At 44.6% G+C, this 21,842-nt stretch overlaps 1 protein-coding gene across 1 annotated transcript in view; it reads right to left on the reverse strand.

Annotated features, from left to right (window-relative positions):
- Window positions 1–11,150: 11,150 nt before the first annotated feature.
- Window positions 11,151–21,842, reverse strand: part of LOC118969047 (nuclear envelope pore membrane protein POM 121-like) — a 53,016-nt gene continuing 42,324 nt past the window's right edge. Inside the window, exon 3 of the mRNA XM_073221450.1 lies at window positions 11,151–11,397. Coding sequence (XP_073077551.1) covers window positions 11,190–11,397 — 208 coding nt within the window. The 3' untranslated portion in view covers window positions 11,151–11,189. The remainder of the gene's footprint in view (window positions 11,398–21,842) is intronic.

Below are 21,842 nucleotides of genomic sequence, written 5' to 3' on the forward strand. Positions count from 1 at the left end.
GATCGTCCACGTATTGTAATAAGGTGGACTCGGAATGATCATGATTAAACTGTTTGAGGTCCTGAGCTAGGACCTGTCCAAAAATATGGGGACTATCTCGAAAGCATTGTGGCAAAACTGTCCAAGTGAGTTGTTCAGAATGTCTTGTGTATGGGTCTGTCCAGGTGAACATGAAAAAATCTTGGGAGGAGGGGTCCAGAGGGGTAGAAAAATGGGTCTTTGAGATCTAGGACTGAGAATTGGGATGCCAAGGCAGGGATTTGCAATAAAAGGGTGTATGGATTTGGAACTAAGGGATGGATAGGGACAACGGCCATGTTGATGAGGCGAAGGTCTTGGACGAGGCAGAAAGATCTGTTGGGTTTTTTTTAACAGCTAATATGGGGGTATTAAACGGGGAGTGAGTGGGTCTGAGATAATTTTTGTTTAAGAGATCTTGAATGATGGGTTGGAGGCCTATGAGGGCTGAAGTGGTTAGGGGGTATTGAGCCTGACAGATATACTGAGAAGGGTCACGTAATTTGATAGAGGCAGGAGGACATAGAGCCACAGAGGGGCTTGTAATGTCTCAAACTTTGGGATGTCTCAAACAGGGTGTATGAGGGCGAAACTGGAGCTTTCATTGTGTAGAGGGGTTTTGTCAGCTATGAGGGCTATCAGAAAGGGAGTACTGGGGACTGTGGGAGTGGATATAGTTATGGAAACGTGGAGGAGAGAAAGGATGTCCCGTCCTAGTACAGGGATGGGACACTGGGGCATAACTAGGAAGGAGTGGGAGAAAGGTATGGGATTGTCTTGGATTGTGCATAAAAGGGGGGGTGTTTAACGGGAAAATCTGTTTACTTCCTACCCCGACTATAGAAGTAACGGCAGGTGTGGTAGGGCCCCGGTATTCCCGCAAGACTGAGAAGGTGGCTCCTGTATCTAGGAGGAAGGAGATGGGGCGACTGTCTACTATTAAAGTAACCCTGGGCTCCTGTTTGGTGATGGAAATGGTTGGGCGAGAAGCTCCCGAGCCCCGTCAATCTTCTTCTGCCAGCCCCACTATGGCGGACTTAGGATGGGGCTTGTTTGTCCAGCCTCCCCTTCAGGTGGCTGGACAGTCAGACCCCCAGTGGCCCTTTTTGTGGCATCTGGGGCATGGGGTGGTAGGAGATCTGGGGGAGGGGCACACCCTTGACCAATGCCCTTCTTTTCTGCACTTGAAACAAGCTCTTAGGAGGGGCTTGTTTGTAGTGGGGCGCCCAGGTTGTGGTTTTATCAGCTGGGTCAACATTTGGAAATTGGCCTGATCAGCCTTTTGTTTACGGCATTCTTTCTCCTCCTCCCGATTATGGAAGACTTTAAAGGCCACTGTTAGGATCTCAGTCTGTGGGGTAGCGGGGCCCTGTTCTAACTTTTTGAGTTTAGCTTTAATGTCGGGTTAGCTTTGAGCTAGAAAGTATGTCATAAGGACATGTCTTCTATCAGGCGTTTCTGGGTCAAGGCTGGTATAGTGTAGTTGGGCTTGAGTTAGTCTGTCTAAGCTACATCCCAGAAGGGGGCAATAATTTTGGGAGGCCTTCGGGACCTAGTCTGAGGGGGACTGAAGGGTTCTGGCTCAGTCTGTGGGGCAGTGACGCGGTCCAGCTGCACCTAGTCGAGCAGGTCCTGAAGTGCGGAAGGGGGGCGAAGAAAATAAAGAAAGATAGAAAGAATTGGGAGAGCTGATGCTCCCATGCATCGCCAGCCAGCAGCCCAGCTGCTTGTTTCTGCCGCTCCAGTTGGGCTTGAACTCACAACTCTGAGGCTAAAAGGCCCATGCTTTACCAACTGAGCTACAGCAGGCCTCTAGTTAGTTGCTTATGGAATGTGTAAACAGAACGTTCTTTGTTCTCCATTCCTGCCACATTGGCAAGTGGGGGAAGGGCATAGCTAGAAACAGGGGCGCTGTTTCTACACATCTTCAAGGTCTCTCTATTTTCAGAGTGAGGAGTCTTGGCTTGTCTTCGAGGACAAGATATGTTTTTGTGGACAGATAACTTCCAAGGACTGCACCGGTTGTTCTCAAGCTTGTGCTTTCCCATGCTTTGTTCAGACATGGGGGAAGGTACTTTCCCATTCTCCCTACAAACATGTGAGAAGACAAAGGTGGTCCCCAACAGGGGAGAAACAGGTGATGAGGGCAAAGACAGAGGAGGCTCCGGGACCTAGTTCAAGGGGAGCTGAAAGGCTCAGGCTTAATCCACGGGGGACGAAGGTGGAGGAGGTGAGATGGGGAAGGAGATGGTGGGGGAGGAAGGGAGAAGGGCTGTTGTAGGAGAAGAAGGGGAAGGGAGTGAACGGGAGGCCTCTGCGGGGATGGCAGCTTGCAGGCTAGGAGAACTTGGGGGGGGCGGGAGGAGGAGGAGGCGGAAAGCTTCACTATAGGGAATCTCCTTCCTTTTTTTCAGGCACTGGCAGTAGTTAAAGAGATTGCAAGTGATGTTAGGATCAAGAGTTCCCCCTGCAGGCCATTGGTTGTTATTGTCTAGGGGTATGTTGGCCAATCTTGGGAGTAGTATTTACGGAGAAGTTTTGGTTTTATATCAAGCGTCAGGGAGAGGGTAGCCAGATGCTTAAGCAGGCATTCAAGAGGTGAATCTTTAGGGAGGGATGAGGAGGCTCCCATGGCTAAAGGACAGAGAAGGAGACAAACAGGGGAAGACGAACGGAGATCCTCATACTGGAGGCAGACCACAAGGAGACAAAGGTCGTCCCCGATGATCCTTGGTGGTCTGCGGAAACTCGTATACGAGTCAGAATTTCTTAGGAAGTGTGGGTCATCACCCAGACTTCCCTAAGAAGACAGAGTGCCGGAGTCACAAGGTACCTAGTACTAGGAATTTTCGGCAGACAGAACAGATTTCAGCAGACGGAACAGAAGGAGAAGGGGGGAAAAAGGAGCATTCTCATCCTCAAAGGAGTCACCTCGTTTATGGCTGTTGGAGGAGGGGGCCTGAGGGTCTGCTGCAGCGTGAAGGCCGGAGGCGGCAATTTATGGCTGTTGGAGGGGGGCCTGAGGGTCTGCTGCAGCCGTGAAGGCCTGAGGCAGGGAGAGTTCTCTCTTCATCTCTATCTCTGAGCGTCAAGGCCTTGCCGGACGATCACGGTCAATGGCACTGCGATAGCTCAGGGAAGAGTGGCCCACTCCGGGGGAAAACTTACCTAAAGGCCAGAGAGGAGTGGTGAGTGTGATGAGCCAGTGCCAGAAAAAGAGGACGAGGGCAAGCTGCTGCTGGTGTCGAGGGAAGACGGGGCCCAGTTGGGGTGTCCCGTCTCCTGGGTTTTGGCACCAATGAAAGGAAAGGAGCGACACACAGCAGCAATTCACCGGAGAATTCCGCTTTATTAGGGAAAGGTGCTGGGTTATATAGGAAGGGGTATGAGCTGATTGAGGTGTCACTTCTACAAGGCTGGTGGCTATTGGCTAGGTGCTAGGAGTGGGAGGGGGGAGAAAGGTGATTGGTCTTCAGGTGGTGCCTTCGGGAACCAAGAACCTGGAAGAGAAGCCGCAAGTTCGCCATCTTATGGGTGGGGGCCCTTCACAGAATACATAGCAACAGAATACATAGTCTTCTCAAGCTCATGTGGATCATTTACCAAGATAGACCAAATTATTGGCCATAAAACACAGTCCAACAAATTTAAAAGAAGAGAAGTCATACAAAGTGTGCCCTCAGACAGCAATGGAACTAAACTAGAAATAAGCAATGAACAGGTAGCTGGAAAATCCCAGAATACTTGGTGATTAAGCAACATACTTATAAATAACACATGTGTAAAAGAAGTCTCAAGAGAAATTAACAAGTATTTTGAATAAGGAAAATGAAAATTCATTTGTCAAATTTGTAGGATTCAGTAAAAGCAGTGCTTAGAGGGAAATTTATACCATTAAATGCAGACAATAAAAAAGAAGAAAGATCTAAAACCAATAATATAAGCCTACACTTTAGGAAACTAGAAAAATAAGAGCAAATAAAAGCCAAAGTAAGCAGAAGAAAAGAAAAAATAAAGCAGAAATCAATGAAATTGAAAACAGGAAACAGAGAAAATTCATACAGCCAAAACCTAAATGATGCATTTAAAAGACTGATGAGCTTGATAAAACTCTAGCCAGACTAAGAAAAAAAGAGAAAACCCATAAATTACTAATAGAAATGAAAGAGGAGACATCTCTATTGATCCCATGGACATTAAAAGGATAATAAATATTATTTATATTATGAATATGATATGGAATATTACGAATAAGGATATTATGAACAACTCTATGCCCACAAATTTGATGACCTAGAAGAAATGGCCCAATGTCTTGAAAGATACAATTTACCTAAACTCATATTAGAAGGAATAGACAATCTGAATAGGGCTTATATCTATTAGAGAAATTGAATCAGTAATACCTTTCCAAACAGATACCACCAGGTACAGATGGGTTCACTGGTGAATTCTACAAAACATTTAAGGAAGAAGAAATAACAATTCTTTACAATCTCTTCAAGAAATAGAAGCAGAAGCAATCATTCCTCACTCAGTCTATGAGGCCAGCATTAACCTAATACCAAAACCAAAGACATTTTAATAAAGAATTATTGTCCAGGAATATAGATCATATATAATATCTCAGCAAAATATGAGCTAATAAAATCCAACAAGGTATAAAAAGACACGAGGACTAAATGGGATTTATTCCAGATATTCAAGGCTGATTCAACATTTGAAAATGAAAGTACTTCATCACATCAACAGGCTAAAGAAAGGCTCATACAATCATGGCAATAGTTGCTGAAAAGCATCTGACAAAGTCCAACATTCATTCATGATTATAAAATATATATATATATATATTTATCAGCAAATTAAACATAGAAGGGAAATTCCCCAGTTGTTAAAGAATATTTACAAACAATCTACAGCCAATATATTTTTTGGAGAGCCTGCCTATTGTTTTCCATAGTGGTTGGACTAATACACATTCCTACACATTTCTTCTAGGTCATCAAATTTGTGGGCATAGAGTTGTTCATAATATCCTTATTCATAATATTCCATATCATATTCATAATATAAATAATATTTATTATCCTTTTAATGTCCATGGGATCAATAGAGATGTCTCCTCTTTCATTTCTATTAGTAATTTATGGGTTTTCTCTTTTTTTCTTAGTCTGGCTAAGGTGAAAAGGGCTCCCTTTTCACCACATCTCACCACCCCTGTTGTCTCCTACCTTCTTGATGATAGCTATTCTAAGGGGTGTGAGGTGATATCTCATTGTGATTTGATTTGTATTTCCCTGATGATTAATTATGTTGCACACCTTTCCATGTACTTGTTGATGATTTTGATGTCCTTATGGAAAAACGTCTATTTTCTGCCCACTTTTTTGACCAGATTGTTTGGGGGTACTTTTGTTGTTATTATGTTGTAGAGGTTCTTTATATATTTTGCATGTTAACCCTTTATCCAATATACGGTTTGAAAAATTTTTTCTCCCATTCTGTAGGCTGTCTTTTCATTTTGTTCATTGTTTTGCTTGCTGTGCAGAGGCTTTTAAGTTTGATGTCCCATTTGTCAATTTTTGCTTTTGTTATTTGTGCTTTGGTGTCATGTGCAAAGAAATCATTCCTAAAACCAGTATCAACAGCCTTCTTCCCTGCATTTTCTTTTAGGATTTTTATGATTTCAGGTCTCATGTTTAAGTCTTTAATCCACTTGAGTCAATTTTTTTTGTGAAGGGTGTGAGATAGGGCTCCAAGCACAAGTTCTACATGTGCTTCTCACTTTTTACAGCACCATTTGTGGAAGAGTATATCCTTCCCCCATCAGATGTTTGTGGAATCATTGTCAAATACTAGTTCACTGTCTTACACCATACACAAAAGTAAACTCTAAATATATTAAAGAACTAAATATAAGGCATAAAATCATTAAACCCTTAGAAGAAAACAGGCAAGAATCTCATGAACATCAGCATGAGTAATTTTTTTCTGGATACATCTGGGCAGGGGAAACAAAAGCAAAAATGAGTGGAACTACATTAAACTAAAAAGTTTATGTACAGTGAAGGAACCATCAACAAAACAAAAATACAACCCACTGTATAGGAGAACATATTTGCCAATTATATATCCACTAAGGGGATAATATCCAAAATATACAATGAACTCCTACAAATCAACACCAAAAAAACACCAAATAATCCAGTTAAAAAGTGGGCAGAGGGCCTGAATAGACATTTTTCCAAAGAAAACATACAGATGGCCAACAAGCACATGAAAAGATGCTCCACATTGCTAATCATCATGGAAATGCAATCAAAACCACAATGAGATATCACCTCACACCAGTTAGAATGGCCACTATCCAAAAGACATGAAATAACAGGTGTTGGTGAGTATGTGGAGAAAAGGGAACCCTCCTACACTGTTGGTGGGAATGTAAATTGGTATAATCACTGTGGGAAGCCGTGTGAGGATTCCTCAAAGAAACTAAAAATACAAATACCATATAACCTAGCAATTCCACATCTGGGAATTCACCCAAAGTAAACAAAGTCACTAATTTGAAAAGATAGCTGCACGCCTATGTTCACTGCAGTATTATTTACCATAGCCAAGATATGGAGGCAACCCAAGTACCTATTGATAGATGAATAGATAAAGACAATATGGTACATATACACAATAGAATATTGCTCAGCTGTAAAAAGAAAAGAAATCCTGCCATTTGCAACAACATGAATAGGCCTAGAGGGTATCACGCTAAGTGAACTAAGTCAGATAGAGAAAGACAAATACCATATGATTCCACTTTTTTGTGGAATATCAAAAATAAAAACAAACAAAAGTACATCCATAAATACTGACAACAGACTGTTGGTTACCATAGGGAGGGGGTAAGGGAGATGGAAGGGTGAAATAGGTAAAGGGGATAAAGAGGTACAAATTTCAAATTATAAAATAAAGTAGTCATAGGAATTGAAGTACACCTTTGAGAATATAACCAATAATATTGTAACATCTTGGTATAATAACAAGGAGTAACTACACCCACTATGGTGATCATTTAATAATGTGTATAGTTAAATCTAGTCACTATGTTGTATATCTGAAACCAATATAATATTGTATATTAGCTATATTCCAATAAATATTATTTTAAAAATACTAGTTGACCATATCTACCCGGATTTAATTTAGAGCTCTCTTTTCTGTTCCTTTGATCTGTGTGGTTTTTTGTAACAGTACCATGCTGTTTTTATTACTAAGGCTTTGTACTGTAGTTTGAAATAAGGAAGTGTAACCACTTTGGCTTTGTTCTTTTTTCTCAGTATTCCTTTGACTATTCAGGGTCTTTTGTGGCTCCACACAAATTTAGGATGGTTTCTTCCATTTCTGTGAAGAATGCCTTTGGCATTTGGATGGGGATTGCATTGAATCTGTAGATGGCTTTGGGTAATATGGCCTTTTAAACATTTCTTCCAATTGGTGAACCCCAGTTGCCTTTCCATCTGTTTTCATCTTTTCAATTATTTTCATCAAAGTCTTGCTGTTTTCATTGTACAGATCCTTCACTTCCTTAGTGAAATTCATTCCTAAGTATTTTATAATTTTTTGATGCTATTGTGAATGGGATAGTTTATTTCTTTTCCTGATGCTTCATCGTTAGTGTAAAGGAATGCAACTGTTTTCTCCCTGTTGATTCTGTATCCTGCCATTTTACTAAAGAGTTTGCTTAATTACAACAGCTTTTGATTGATTCTTTGGGGTTTTCCTATATATAAAATCATATCATCAGCATATAGCAACAGTTTTATTCCTTTCCAATTTGGATGCCTTTTATTTTTTTGTTTTACCTAAATGCTCTAGTTACGGCTTCTGAAACTATATCACATAGGAGTGGTGAGAGTGGTAAGCCTTATCTTGTTTGTGAATCTTACAGGAAATGATTTAAATTTTTCTCCATTGAGTATAATATTGGCTGTGGGTTTATTGTATATGGCCTTTATTATTTTGAGACATATTCCTTCTATACCTAATCTATTAAGTATGGATTTTATAGTTTTTGTCATGAAAGAATGTATTTTGTCAAATGTTTTTTCTGTGTCTATTGAGATGATGTGATTTTTATCTCTCATTTTATTGATGTGATGAAATACACTTACTGAGTTGTGCATGTTGAACCATTCTTGCATCCCAGGAATAAATCCCACTTGGTCATGGTATATAATCCTTTTAATAGGTAAGATCTTGATTTTGTTTGCCGGTATTTTGCTGAGAAATTTTACATCTGTATTCACATACAGTTTTTCTTGTGATGTCCTTATCTGGTTTTGGTATCAATATAACACTGACTTCATAGAATGAGTTTAGAGTGATTCCCCCAGCTTGATATTTTGGAAGAGTTTAAGGGAGGTTGATATTAATTCTTTAAACATTTGGTAGAATTCACCACTGAAACTCCTGGTACAAAAGTTTTCTGTGTTGGTAGTTTTTAAATTACTGACCCAATCTCTTAACTCGCTACTGGCCTATTCAGGTTTTCTATTTCTTCTTGATTCAGTTTTGGTAGGTTGTATATTTCCAGAAGTGTATCCATTTCTAATATGTCATGTAATTTATTGGCATGTAATTGTTCATAATGAGAATCTTTTGATTCTCAATATTTATAGTATCAGTTGTAATGTCACTTTCATTTCTACTTTGTTTGAATCTTTTTTCTTAGTCCAGCTAAAGGTTTGTCAATTTTGTTCATCTTTTCAAAGAACCAGCTTTAAATTTCACTGATCCTTTTCTATTATTTTTCTTGTGTCTCATTTATTTGCACTCTGATTTTTATTATTTTCTGACTTCTGCTAAATTTGAGCTTAATTTGTTCCTCTTTTTCTAGTTCCTTAAGGTATAAGTTAGGTTGCTTATTTGAGGTCTTTCTAATTTCTTACTATATGTGTTTATTGCTATAAACTTTCCTGTTAGAACTTCTTTTGCTGCATCCCACAAAATTTGATATGTTGGATCTCATTTTCATTTGTTTCAAGATAATTTTTTATTTCTGTTTTGATTTATTTGACCTATTGGTTGTTTAGAAGCATTTTGTTTTGTTTCCACATATTTGTAGATCTACTCACTTTCTTCATATTGATTTCTAATCTTATACTATTGTGGTCTGAGAAGATTGTTGGTATGATTTCAATGTTCTTAAATTTGCTAAGGCTTGTTTTGTGGCCTATCATATGATCTATACTGGACAATATTCCACATGCACTTGAGAGGAATGTGTATTCTACTGGGTGGAATGTTCTGTATATGTCTATTCAATTTCTCTAAAGTATGGTTCAATTCCAATGTTTCCTTGTTGAGATTTTATCTGGATGATCTATCCATTGCTAATAATGTGGGCTTGAAGTCCTGTGCTATTATTGTGTTTTTGTCTATTTCTGACTTAAGATTTTTTTAGTATTTGCTTAATATATTTCAGTACTCTGGTGTGAGGTGTATTTATGATCATTATATCTTTCTTGATGTATTGACCCCTTTATCATTATATAATGACTTTCTTTTTTTCTTGTTACCATTTTTGGCTTGAAGTCTATTTTGTCTGATATAATCATGGCTACATCCACTTTCTTTTGGTTACCATTTGCTTGGAGTATCATCTTCTACCTGTTTGCTTTGAGCCTATGTGTATCTTTAGAGCTGAATTGAGTCTCTTGACAGCAGCATATAGTTGGGTGTTCTTTATTAATCCATCCAGCTGCTCTGTGACTTTTGATTCCTGAGTTCAATCCATTTACATTCAGAGTGATTATTGATATGTAAAGACTCACTAGTGCCATCTTATCTTGCATTTTTTGGTTGTTTTGTATCTTATTTATTTTTCCTTGAATTTTTGTCTACCTTTTTAAATTGGTACTTTTCATGATGATTTGCTCAGTTTTTATTTTTTTTATGTTTGGGGTCTCTGCTCTAGATTTTCATTTTGTTGTTATCATGAGGTTTGTATGAAATGTCTCATGGATAAATATAGTCCTGTTTCTGCTGAAAGCAATCTTCATTTGCTGCTGGTGCCACTGGGATCACTGCTATGGTTCCACCAGTTGCACTGCCTCTGTGTCCCTGGTACCTCATCGTCCACAAAACCCAATTTACCCACCTTCAGGTGCACAGATGGATGGGTCTCTCTCATGCTCTGGTGTGCTGTGCAGAGAAACCTTTGTTGAATTACTGATGCCCTACTAGTAGGAAATTGAAGCGCAGAGACAAAGGAAATGACTCAAACTGCCATGATGCTCAGTAGGAGAATTTTTTAAACACCTTGATATAGTCTTACCATATGACCCAGCAATTGCAATCCTTGGTATTTTCCCAAATGAGCTGAAAATATGTCCACACAGAAATCTGCACATGGGTGTTTATAGAAGCTTTATTCATAACTGCCAAAGCCTGGAAGCAACCAAGATGTTCTTCAGTAGGTGAAGGATAAATAAACTGTGGTACATCCAGACAACTGAATATTATTGAGCACTAAAAAGAAATGAGCTACCAAGGTATAGGAAACATGGAGGAAACTTAAGTGCATACTATTAAGTGAAAGAAGCCAATCTGTAAAGGCCACATAAGTCTGATTCCAGCTATGTGACATTCTGGAAAAGGCAACATTGTGGGGACAGTAAAAGGATCAGCGGTTGCCAGGGGTTAGGGGACAGGGAGGGATGAATAGCAGAACACAGAGGATTTTTTGGGCAGTGAGAGTAGTCTGTATGATACTGTAATGGTGGATACTTTGCTGTGCTTTTGTCAAAACCCATAGACTGTGAACGGCAATGTAAACTTTGGTTAATAATAATGTATCAATATTGACTCAGTACTCTTAACAAATAGAGCACACTGATGCAAGATGTCAATAATAGGCGAACTGTGAGAGGAAGGAGTATACGCAGACTCTGTACTCCTGCTCAGTTTTTCTGTAAACCTAAAGCTACTCAAAAAAATAAAGTGTATTAACTTCAAAAAAAAAATACCCCAATAGAGGTTCCAGAGGACAGGCGAACAAAACCTAAGCAAAACATAGAAAAAGCACACAGTTCAACAACAAAAAATAAATTTATTGAAAAAAAGGTGGTGTTTTTTTTAATCAAGAGGTGCGGTTACTTCACTCTGGTTGGCCACTAAGGTGTGTGTAGGCGGGGGGGGGGGGAGGTGGATGATCTTCTGATAAAGGGGGAAGGGACTGGGCCCGACAGCAACAGGGTGGGATTCTGATGACGGCTCACTGGCAAGACCGAGATGGAGAGCACCACCGAAGCCGCGACAGTGGCTCGGAGCAGGTGCTGGTCCCTGCCGTCCCTCCTCCTCCGCATGGTTCTTCGCTCCAGCCTAGGAATGAGGGCGGGTGGTGTGAGCTCAGGCCCCCGAGACGGGGACCGGCACCTCAGGAGGGGTTGGAGTGCAAAGGTGTGGGGAAGAAAACCTGGACACAGTGGCAAGAATGGGAGAAGAGGGGCTGGGAAGGATGGAAGGAAGCCGGGCCAGCCGTGCGGCTCCCAGCACGGGACCGACCTGGGAGCTCCAGCCCCTCAGCGCGCCCTCCACCCCGCGCCCTTCCCATCCCCGCCCCCATCTCCGAGCTCGGGGCACCGTCACGGCCGCAGGCTCAGGCCCAGGCGGCACCCCGGGAGAGACCTGCCTCCATGTCCCTGCCGCGCTTCTCCCTGGCGGGGGAGCCGGAGCCTCCTGGGAGCCGAGGCCGGGCAGCCCTGGGGACGAGGGGGGACACCATCGCCTGACAGGGCCAGGCTGCCCGCTCCCCGCCCCGTCCGGTGCGGCCGCGAGTCCCGGCCCCAAGGCTGCCACTCCGAACCTGGTGAAGGAGGAGCCTCTCCGGCGCCCATGAGCCAGCCCACCCGAGGCCCGAGACGCAGCGGTTCCTGGGGCGCCGCCCTGCGCCGGCTCCCTGGGGGCTCCCCCAGACCGGGCAGGCGAGGGAGTGGGGCGGCCTGCGAGGCTCACCCTAAGTGCTCCCGGGACCCTGAGCAAGAGGAGCGGACGTGCCTGCTCGGGTCCCCGTCTGGAGTAACTGACCAGAGGTGAAACCCGAGATGCAGGAGAGAAAAATGCCTCAAAAATCTTAGTCCCTCGCCTCTGGGTATTGACGCTCTTTACCGATTCTTGGAGGAGCTGTCACAAACTGCAGTCACGGCTCCGGAACGCAGCTAGGTGATGGCCTGGAGAGGCTGTGACCGCCAGACATCGACAGGGGAACAGCGCCGCTTTGTCGTCAAGGTATTCAGTGGTGATGCGAAAATCTCAAGAGCTGGTGAAGCTCAGTAACAGCAGGCAAATCACAGAAGCTGCTGCGCGTGGGAAGGACTTAGAGCATATTGTTTCTCCTACCAAACGGGAGACGTTATAAAAATAGATAACCCCTAGAGTTGGCAGGAATACATGGGAACTGGCGCAGTTGTAAACTGCCTGAAGAAAAGGGAAAAAACGGGATGCCTTTGGAACAAGGACTCAAAAGGCTTTGTCAGAGTGCATGAAGTTGATGTAGCTATCTGTCTATATGAATTTATCCTTAAGGTTCTGACAAGTAGAAAAAAAGAGTAGCAAATTCAAAGATTGCACAGAAGCATTGGTTATCATAGCAAAATTAAGAAAAATATGAAGTTGTTTAAACACATTAATAAGATCCATATAATGGACTACTATGCAGGTAATAAAAATGATACTGTGACTATTTTGTTATTGGACTGACTACAAATATTGCTAAATTAACTGAAAAGAGTGTTTAAAACAATATGTACACTCTGCGTCACAGGTCAGGTTCTTTGGTCTTTGGAGCAGACAGTGGAGAGCCTGTGGTGTGTGGGGATCTCTTAGGGATAAACACCTCTGGAAGAAGCAAGCAGAAGCAGGCTTAAGTAGAGGGAGATACCAAATCCAGATTCAGGCTCAACAAAACCTCAGCCAGCTCCCAGGGACTCCCAAACGAGCATGACCCATCAGAGCTGTCTGAGTCAACACAGGATGGCCAGCTCTTTTCATTCCCTTGCCTCTCTCAGGCACGGGAGAAAGCTACCAGAGAAGGGCCTCACCTCAAGAGGCATCCCTCTGCAGCTGAGGCTGACGCTGAACCTGACCGCCCAGGGCTCGCCACTGAACAAACTCCCGAGAGGGAGATCTACGCAGTTCATCTCTACACCCACCACACTATATACATAGATGCTACAACATGTATCATGTATGTTTCTTGCTTTCTCTTTCACTCATCCTTCTTGCACTCCATCTTTACAATTATATTAACAATAAGAAATTAATAATTTGAGATTAGTAAGCAAAATATTGTCGAGGTGAAGTAGGGATTCCAGGTAAGCTCACAGTCTGATCTCCCTCTCTCAGGCACAGGCACGGAAAACCATTAGTAACCCTTGGTGCCAGGGCCCATTCAGGAAGGGGCAGCGAGTCAAAACCAGATCAGCCTCTGGGACAAAGCTGTCTCTTGAGCAAAGTCTTTAGCCCTCACTTAACCTGGGTTTCCCAGTCTGTGGTACAGGGGCCATTGAGGATAAGGCAGGGTTAGTTTAGGACATGCCTTTGTTATTTTAATTAGGAAATTATCAGGGGGAAACATCTGAAAGCAATATCCACAACCATAGTGGTACAAGATCTGGAGATACAAGGGAATTTAGAAATATTTAGGATATATACATGTCAGAACTTGATGTTGTTAGATTTCATAGGTGAGGAACATGAGAGTCGAGAAAGATCACAGATAAGATCAGGGTGAGTGAGACAGGCAGAAAAGTGAAAAGGAATGTGACAAGGGGATGGTTGAATTTATGGGAGTATCTCGGTCAATCACTGGGGAACAGACTCTTACCACTTTGTGTACTATTACTACACGTGAAAACTGAGATGTAGGCAATGATCATCCATCAACAACACCATAAAAAGAAAGACACCTAGACAGCCGGACAGAAGCCAGACAGCTCAGCCAAAGTTTCTTGGCAAGCAAACCAAACCTCAATGTGACCCAGCCTTTGGATCAACCACCAAGGCAGGGGAGGGCAGAACACACTAGAAAATACCTTGGGTTGCAGTCAGCCACATCTAGAGAGGGAGCAGCACCCTGGAGAGGGAAGGTTGGCAAGCATGAGGCTGCTGTTGTGAACCCCTGTGCAAGAGCTACCTGACATGCATGGATGGCCTCCGGGGGCTCCAGATCCCAGCTCTTGGTCCCCCCTCCCTCCACAAACATGAGCTGGCCACCAGCGGAGACTGGGGTCCTGCACTGGGCAGCAGTGCTGTAACTCCAGGCTGCCATTTCCAGGTGAGGAGGAGCCAGTGGTCAGCAGAAGCCCTAGCATCTTTCTTGGCTCTGGGTGGCTCCCCTCATCCTGACAATGCAGGGATCAGCATTTGGGCAGGAATCTGTTAGGCAGAAAGACAGACCTGAGCAGGGTGGAGAGAGAATAAAGCAAATAAAGCCCACTTATGGGGATTCAAAGAGTTAATCAGATAAAACCAGAGAGCCAGAAAGGACTCATAGTTAGTTAATTAGCTGATGTTTCAAAGGGCAGGTAAATAGGACAAGGGCTGTGCCATTGTAAAATTTACTTAGCCTGTGAAAAAAAAGCCCAGCTTATTCTTTGATTTAATCTGTATGCTGTTCTTCCTCTTCTTCCAGACCCTCAATCAAGTAACTTTGTAACCAGGACAGAAGATAGGCCTCCAAAGAGTAAATGAACCTATATGAATAAAGAATACTGAGATCTGGACCAACACAGTCACCTAAATAACCCTATTCTTAGGATAAAATTTCAAAGGAATTATAAATTGCCTGTATACATACATTATGCTGACCCCTACCCAAAAGGCCCTATAAAACTCCAAACCCTAAACCCTTAAGGGTGCCTGCATTCTTCTGAGGTTGCCACACTCTCCTTTCTTCAAGGGTGTGCTTTTGCCTTAAATAAAGATTTCCGACTGCTTAATGTCTTGCATTTTGTCTCTGTGCTCTTCCAGTGGTGTCTTTGTTACCTCACTAATTCATTCTATTTTCGAGACTTAAGCACAAGTCTTCACTCTCTCTTCCCCTTCAGATAAGTAGGGAGGAGCTACTGAGATCTCTGATTTCGGCTTCCTGTCACCTGGGTGACCCAGACGGGACTGCAGCTATAGGATCATGCTTTTTAGTAGCCTGTGTGAAAATCTTTTCTTTGCCTTTGGGAAGTTCTCAGAACATAATCTCACTCCATCCAGTGCTCTGCAGCTCCCCCACATCCTCGGGTGGAAGGGACTTGTTTTCTATGCCACGCAGATGCAAGTGAACACTGGACACCAGATGACACTGGCTTTAGGAGTTGGCAAGGGATTTGCCCTACGCTGAGCAGGAGCTCAATGAACTCTCCCTTCCTTCCTCTGCTCTTTCTTGCTCTCTCCTGCCTGCAGGGCAGATGCCATTCCCTGATATTCTGGCATTAACGAGTTCCTTCCTTACCTTTCACTCTTTAAGTTCCCTGTATCTCCGAACCAAATTCCTTCCCAACAAGTCCATGGGTCAAAAATTATTACTCATCCTTTATTTAGGCCCCTGTAAGGTACCTGCCACCTCTAGTAGGCTAAATTCCCTGGGAAACTGAGGGAGAAGGCTGGAGAGCTGGGGGAGCAGGGTCTCCAGACAGCCTGCCTTCACTGTCCGGGAGTGGGCTGAACCCCAGCCAGAGTCCTGCAGCCAAGCCTCTGGTCCAGGGGCAACTGCCCCACCAGCAGTGCTCCAGCAGGACTATGGAGGGACATCCCTCGTCTCCCAGGCAACCCCTGGCACCAGCAGCCTTGAATGCCCAGAATAAAGAGACCCTCCCCGACCCCCAGACTCCAGGAAAGGCTGTTAGGGCAGCAGCCTGGCTCCAGGCTCTGCGCTCCACCCCAAAGCCATAAGAACCTCGTCTCCCATGTCAATTTCCCCAAGAAATAATGGGGTCCTCAGGGCACTGTGGATACAAATGTGGGGGGGGGGGGCATGAAGTTCCTGCCCCCAGTGACCTCAAGGTAGCAGAAACTGAATTGAATGTGAGTGTGACGGTGGTGCCGAGAGAGCAGAGGGTGGAGGTACAGGAGGACAGCATGGTTCCTGCTGGAGAAGGGGGCCATCAGCTGGGCTGCACCAGACCCAACGTGGAGGTCTGGGGCCCTGCGGCCTGGGTGCCCCTGCGCGGGGGCGGGAGGGAGCAGCTGCACCCTGGATTCTGGAGGCCCTGAGCCCAGAGCGTCTCCAGGCCGCCCCCAGGACTTGTTTCCTCTGGGGTTTGGCTCCTGGCAGGGCAACTGTGTGGGGGCTTTAGAGGCATGCGGGACCAGGAGAAGGGCCAAGCCTTCAGGATGGGAGGAGATGGAATGGTCAAGGGAAAACATCTAGGAGGGAAGTGGGGTGGGATGGGGGAACTGGGGGGAAGCAAGGGAGTGGTGGGAGCTGTGTTCCTGCCAGAGTAAGAAGTAGCTGGTGGGCAAAGTTAGGTACTGGAGCCCCGACTAACTCCCCTCTGCCCAGGAAGAGGAGAGTCCAGGAGCACAGCCCGGGCATGGCATGGTGAATTGCAGTCCTGTTACCTGTGTCCCTGGAGGCATCTCTACTGAGCAGCCCCTTCCCCTTGGGCTGCAAAGGACCCTGCCTGCCAGTGTGCCCAGAATCTCCAGTCCCCTAGGATGGAGGACCCCAGTGAGTCTTCTGCAGTAGGCCAATAGATGGGCCTGCAAATGTGTCCACATCTTTAACCCCAGAGCCTGGAAATGTCACCTTATATAGCAAAAGGGATTTGTAGATGTCAAAGAATTTTGAGATGGGAAGATTATCCTGGATAATCTGGCTGGGCTGCATGTCCTAGTAAGAGGGAGGCAGGAGAAATCTGTCAGAACTAAGGGGATGTGATGATGGAAGCAGAGATAGGAGTGGTGTATTTGAAGACAGAGGCAGGGGCCACAAGCCACTAGTAGCTGGAAATGGCAATAAATGGATTCTCCTCTCAGCCCCTCCAGAAGGAACCAGACCTGCCAACAGGTTTTCAGCCCAGCAACTTCTGACCTGCAGAACTGTGGAAGAATAAATGTGTGCTGTTTTAAGCTGCTAAGCTTGTGGTAATTTGTTCCAGTGGCAACAGAGAATTCACGCATTCCCAAGGTAGCAGCAGGCAGGCTGTTCTCTCCTGCTGCTCAAGGTGCCTGGATGGCTGCTGTCTCTGATCTTCCCGCATGGCACCCTGTTCCTGTGGGCTGGGCTCCCATTAGGCCTGGGGAGAAATGGTCACTGCCAGCTCTGTCCACCAGAGCCCTAGGCCTCAGCAAGCTGTCCAGGCCTGTCTACTCATCCACAGCCCTCTTGCCAATGGGACTCCCTGCTGGACTAGAGAGGGTGGGAGCCCGACCACCATGCATTCAAGCTGCCATGAAACCAGGATCCCCAACGTGAGTTCAAAGATGAGTGAGACAGTGTTCAGCGTCAAGACCTTAGAAACGTCTGAACACCCCCCTTGACAGCTGCAGGGAATCTCTGTCCATCATACAGGACAAACCAATATGACTAGAAGCATACAGCAGCCAGAGAGAGAAAAGCACAAGTGAAAGACCAGGGACAGAGTGCAGAGTGTCCCTGGGGTCGGCCCCCCTCTAGGACCCCTCCTGAGAGTGTTTTCCTCCTGAACAAGCAGAGCTGGCCAAGAGGCCCCTCGGGTGGAGTTTTCATTGCTCTGTTTCCCAGGCCCCCTTCTGCCAACACAGCTGAGTCCCACCTCCTAGAACCCCCAGCTCTGCCCCCTCCTGGAGGCTGTGAACACTGAGCAGCCCCTTCTGCCACAGACCCTAGCTGAGTTGCTGACCTTGACTTTTCCTCAATCCCGGAAGTACAACAAGGAGAGCGAATGGTCAGCCCAGATGCCACTGCAACGAGGCGGGGCAGGCATGCCCCTGGAGGGGGCGCACCTTTATTTCTCGTCGGCCCTCTTTACACTCCATCTCTCATTTTGTCCTGTTCTCTGTTTTCTTCCCTAGAAATTCTCCACCTTTTTCATTTTCATGATGCTCTTAAAACAGGCTTGCCCCATGCGTTAGTGGAAAGGGGGGATCCTTCCTGGCTTGAGTCGGGGGAGGCTGTGGGCAGCAGCGTGGACCAGACCCCTAATGTGCACCCTCCCAGACCCCAGGGCAGGGGCTGCCAACCGTCCTGTGCGTGACAGGTCCTTCGGTTCCTCCCGCGTCTCCCCGATTCCACTCTCCTGTGGCCCCCTCATCGTCTCTGTGGCCCACTCCATGCTGCCTTTGGTTTACGTAGGGCTTATGTGGGTTCTGGCCCCCATTTTTTCTTGCCGTGCTCTGTTAGATTTCCCACCCCAATGAAACATGTGTGCTCCGATTTTTAACGTGCAGGTGGCTTGCTCAGAGAAGTACCTCCTGTCCACAGGGCCTGCTGGCCTTGCCCAGTTGGGCTCTTTCGGGAACACCTAACAGTCAGACTGCAGAGGTATCCCACTTCAGTCAATGAGAGCTGGGGGTCGCTGCCCTGCCCCAGGAGACCATCCCTCTTCCTTACCGTGTGACAAACGCCCTCCTGGGGCCTCTCTCACCTCCAGGGGGCCATCCCCAGGGACCCTCTGAGAACGTTAGCACAGAGAGCGGAGGTGGGTGTCAGAGCCACCTCTTCCCAAGCCTCCTTCCTCTCTGAAGAATTGGATCTCTGGAGAGCTTTCTGGGCACCCCAAGTCCTTTAGTTTTAGGAATGAATGGGTGAAGACTGAAACAGCCTTCCATCTTTTTTTTGGAAATCAATTTGGGAACATCCAATAGAATTAAAATATATCTACCCATAGAGCAAATAATCTCATCCCTGAATACCCATTTTGAGAAAATAAGTAAAGATCACATACAAGGATTTTCCCCAGTGCTCCTCCCTAGTGAAAGGGTACATTGCCATTTATCTCCTCAGAATCAGTGGTAGGATTAGTAGGATTAGGGCCTGAGCATTAGTGTTCTTGTGAGGAGTTAGGAGTTAGGGTATGTCCTCAAGGTTGGGGCCTTACACTCAAGACTGTAAGGTTAGGATTTGGGATGTTGCCTTAGGGTTAAGGTGACTGTCAGGGTCAGGGTCTTAAAAGGACTGTGCTAGATCCCCATCAGCTGATTCACATAGACCTCTCAAATGTATTAGAAGAAAGGTAAGATGCCAAGAAATGCATATAATATAACCCAATTTTGTAAAACAAAAGGTGACTTTTTCTGTGTGCCATTTATGTTTTTACATATATACATTCATATGAGAATGTCACTAACATTGGATATAAGCAGGGACGGGAGGGGGAAAGAATTTTTTTTAAAGCTGCATTTTAAAAGAGGTGTCACCCAACCCTTTTGACCTCAGTGACCTCACAGGGAAACAATCACTGGTCCCCAGGTTCTCTCTTCTGCCTGGCTCCCGTCCACCTTTCCATTTTAGTCACCTGTCTGTGGGCACCTTAATTTCCAAATTGAGGACTACAAATGATATCCACATCCTTTGGGAAAGATACAGATACTGCCTCTCATGGCCACAACAGACAAAACAGAATATGACACAAAATGCAACATCTCAGATAATAAACTGAGGGCCTCTAGGAGAGAGTCTCACCTACAGATGCCAGGGTGTTGTCGTTTTGCAGAAGACCATGCAGGAGCGGCGGAGATTCCTGCCCCAGGTCAGCACTTGCCTCATCTAAGAGGCTACCACGGCAGGAACCCAGGGTCTCTTCAGTTGTGCTAGACACTGCCCTTGCACACAAGCCATGTGGAATTTGGTGTGTGTCCCCTGAATCACCCATCATATTGTAGGGCCCTGAGCTGAACGCCAGCCTGCTGTGCACCTACACTGCTGGGGGTCACAATCGGTCTTCCTAGTCCCCTGGTGCTTCCATCCCACTGCTCAGCCAGCAACACCAGGCTCCAGCCCTAAGCAACGAGGGTCATAGTTGCCCTATCAGGCATCTGTCATTCCACAATGACTCTGCCCAAGACAGGCTACTATGGGACTACCTCTTCTTCCACGCCTGTGAAGGGACATTTGTGGATAATTCAGGATAGATTGTTTCTCTCTCCATCTAATGCTAGGCTGTCCCCTCACCATGTCTGTATGTAAAATAGGATCAGTAACCTACCTAGGACATGTACCAGGATGTACAAGAGTCCACATTCAAATGGCTGCCCCTGACACCACAACACAAAATCTTTATCCATGGAAATCTGCTTTCCCAACAGACTTAAACTTTATACTGTCTTTATATGACCAGGCCCTAATAGCAACTGGTAAGGAGATTTATGAGCCAAGCCAAAATTGTCTCACCCATGGTCTCTTTCAAAGGAGCAGCTAAAAAACGTCACTGAAGACATAAAATGATTGAGCACTTATTCCCATACAACCTCACCAAAAGAACTACTGAAGAATCATTTGAGCAACAATAAAGATGGGCCTAGAAAAGAGTCACAAATACAGGAAAAATGATCCCAGAAACGTATAATTATATGATACAATCAATTTCTTTACCCATTTAAAAAACCCATATCTTTAAGTAACAATGAAGTATTCATGGAATAGTTGATGGGTATTTAGACTATGCTAGGACCTTTGAGAAGAAGATACAAATCTGAAATAAATGTAACTTTTATTAGAAAATTTATAATTAAACTCATCTTGTAATGGGACTTCCAGAATGGCAGAGCAAAGAAGTCAGCGAATCCATTCCTCATAAAGCAGTATTAAGACACCAGCTCTATAATGAGATAGTGTGGATTTACTTTTCCCTACTTCTCCCTTCTAATGCAACTAATTACTTCAGAAATTATTACACAGAAAAAAATAAAAGGACTCTGAAGTCTGGAACAAGAAAATGTTCCCTCACTAGGGACCCTAGGGCTTGAGGAATGACATGTGGTGAGTTCTCTGTTTGTTTTTTAACCTCTCATATAACCAGGACTTGCTGTCAGGGAGGTCTGAAATCTGAAATCACCAACAGGCATACACAACAACAGCTACAGCAAAAACCTGTTCCCTCTGGCCAAAGGACAAGAAAGGAGAAGCCCAGCAGAGACTGAGTTGGGTGACCCAAACCTCACTCTGCAACTGAGTCACCAGCGAGCAGCCCCAAGTGTCTGAGGCAGTGATGGCAGGAGCAAAGTGCTGGATCTCCCTTTCCGCCACCAGCTGCAAAAGGATAACCAGGAGAAATGGCTTCTGATCCAAACTGTCTCCAACAGAAGGTGGCCTAATGACACCAGGGAATACTTTCTCTCCCCACAACAGCACCAACAGGAATTAAGCAGGAACCCAAGGAGCTCCAGAAGAATGAAGAAGACAAGAATAGTATTGCAGGACTCTGAAAATTAAACTGTCAAGCTCACAAAAATAGGCCAAAACATAGGCTAAAGCTAAGCAGCAAAACTGCCTGCCACTGGAGACAGTTTTGGAGATTGATCTAGGGTCAAAAGTCTCTTAATATAATAACCGAAACACTGAAGACACAACAGCAAATCATTCCTCATATCAAGAATAGTGGAATCAAAATTTGAATGAGAAAAGACAGTCATTGACACCAATACCAAGATAAGTAAGATATTCAAATTGTCAGACAAGGATTTTAAAGCATTCATCATAAATATGCTTCAATAATCAACTGTAAATTCCCTTGAAACAAATTTTAAAAATTAAAATGCCATGCAGGGGAAAAAAGATGGCAGTATGAGAAGTAAGGAAGAAACCTCCTCCCAAAACCATGTGTAACACCAAACTATAGCAAATACAATGCATC

This window comes from Manis javanica, chromosome 14, assembly GCF_040802235.1.
Source record: "Manis javanica isolate MJ-LG chromosome 14, MJ_LKY, whole genome shotgun sequence".
Taxonomy (NCBI): domain Eukaryota; kingdom Metazoa; phylum Chordata; class Mammalia; order Pholidota; family Manidae; genus Manis; species Manis javanica.